A 1,724-nucleotide genomic window follows, 5' to 3' on the forward strand; every position below is an offset into this window, starting at 1 on the left:
GAGAAGTATGTTATTACAATTGAAAAGTGCAATTAGCATTGGGCTATATATCCATTGAACTTCAATGTTACATCCCATAATTATTGGATTTAATCATGTCAACTGAAACTTCCGTTTTATTTAACTCTTCAATTCAATTATATGTTCATTTTCTTAAAAAAAATATTTAATAATTATAAAAAAAATGTATTAAATTAACTTTTTTAATTTTTTTTTACTTAATTTTCTCTTTTCACTCTGTTATATACCTTCCCACCTAGTGTTTCAATTCACCATCTTTTTCTTCCCAAACAAATTCGCCATGGCTACTCAAGGGCTTGCTGCTCCTCCCTTGTCTCTTCCTCAGTACCCTGAGGTTATATAATCGAAACATCTGTTGCATTTTTACTGATGCAAATCGTATTTATGCTTAATTTTCAAATGTCAGCTTGGATTTTGTTAATTATGCAACAATCTTCAAGAGTTATAAGCTTATGGAACTTAATATCACACTTTCCTTCTGATTATATCTGATGAAATTTGGTTTTATTTTCTAAATTTAAGCTTCATTTTTCGTTTAACTCTCTTTTTACCAATTAAATGCAGCATTTTGGTTTCTGATCATGAAATTGAACTTGATTATCTATTTGGGTTTTGTTCTATACATGATTGTTTCTCGAAATTCCTTGATTTCAACAGATTTGGTCAAAATTAAGCTTGATTTATGATCTGGGTACCTATTAATTCGTCTTAATTTCACAAAATTTCAGCTAATCGTTGCTGCGATCGAGGTTATAGACAAGAAGAACGGAGCTAACAAATCGGCGATTTCGAAGCACATCGAAGCCACCTACGGCAACCTCCCGGCGGCGCATTCAACTCTCCTCACCCACCACCTCCACAAAATGAAAGCCGCCGGTCAACTAATCATGGTTAAGAACAACTACATTAAGCCCGAAGCAGACGCCTCCCTCCGCCGAGGCCGAGGCCGGCCGCCGAAAGCCAAGGAACCTCTTCAGCCAGGTACCGTCCTTTCTCCGGTAAAACCCAGAGGTCGTCCACCAAAACCGAGAGACCCTCTTGCTCCGATGACAGTTACTCCGTCCGTAAGCGGTCGGAAACGTGGACGTCCACCGAAGTTAGGGAGCTCAACTGTGATGGCTACACCTTCGGCTAGTGGTCAGCGAGCGGGAAGAGGACGTCCACCTAAGGTGAAAGCACTGGTAGCTGCTCCGGTTGGGGCTTGATTGAAATACAAAATTAATTTTAGGGGATTTTAGTGCAAATTGTTCTTTTGATTTTTGATTTTTGATTTTTGAATTTATATTATTATTATTATTATTATTATATTGTGTGTGTGAGTGGTAGCGACAGTAATTGGCTGTGTAAATTGTTTAGTGGTAACTGTTTTAAGGTTTTACAAGCTATTTTATGTAATATTTTGAGATGTTTACATTAAAATTTAAGTTGGTGTAAACTACTAACATGTTTGTTTGCCTAAGTTAATTTACTTTTTTGACTTTATTACTATTTAATTGGTGACATTATAAAAAAAAAATAATAATCTATAAGAAAACTCTTATATTTTAGTTCTATCCATAAAAAAATTATCCTGATTTTTTCTTTGCAATTTAACCATTGAAACTAATAAAAATTTATAAAATAATCTTTATAATTGGTTCGTTAATAAGATTATAATTTAAGAAGCTTTCACCATATATATATATATATATATATATATATAT

At 33.9% G+C, this 1,724-nt stretch overlaps 1 protein-coding gene across 1 annotated transcript; it reads left to right on the forward strand.

Moving 5' to 3' along the window:
• Nucleotides 1-207: 207 nt before the first annotated feature.
• On the forward strand, nt 208-1,465 carry LOC111881450 (HMG-Y-related protein A). The gene is made up of 2 exons (XM_023877844.2): nt 208-355; nt 750-1,465. Exons 1-2 carry the CDS (start codon nt 302-304, stop codon nt 1,224-1,226), a joined length of 531 nt encoding a protein of 176 aa, XP_023733612.1. The 5' UTR covers nt 208-301; the 3' UTR covers nt 1,227-1,465.
• The last annotated feature ends 259 nt before the right edge of the window (nt 1,466-1,724 follow it).

Source organism: Lactuca sativa, chromosome 8 (assembly GCF_002870075.4).
Source record: "Lactuca sativa cultivar Salinas chromosome 8, Lsat_Salinas_v11, whole genome shotgun sequence".
NCBI classification, from domain to species: Eukaryota; Viridiplantae; Streptophyta; class Magnoliopsida; order Asterales; family Asteraceae; genus Lactuca; species Lactuca sativa.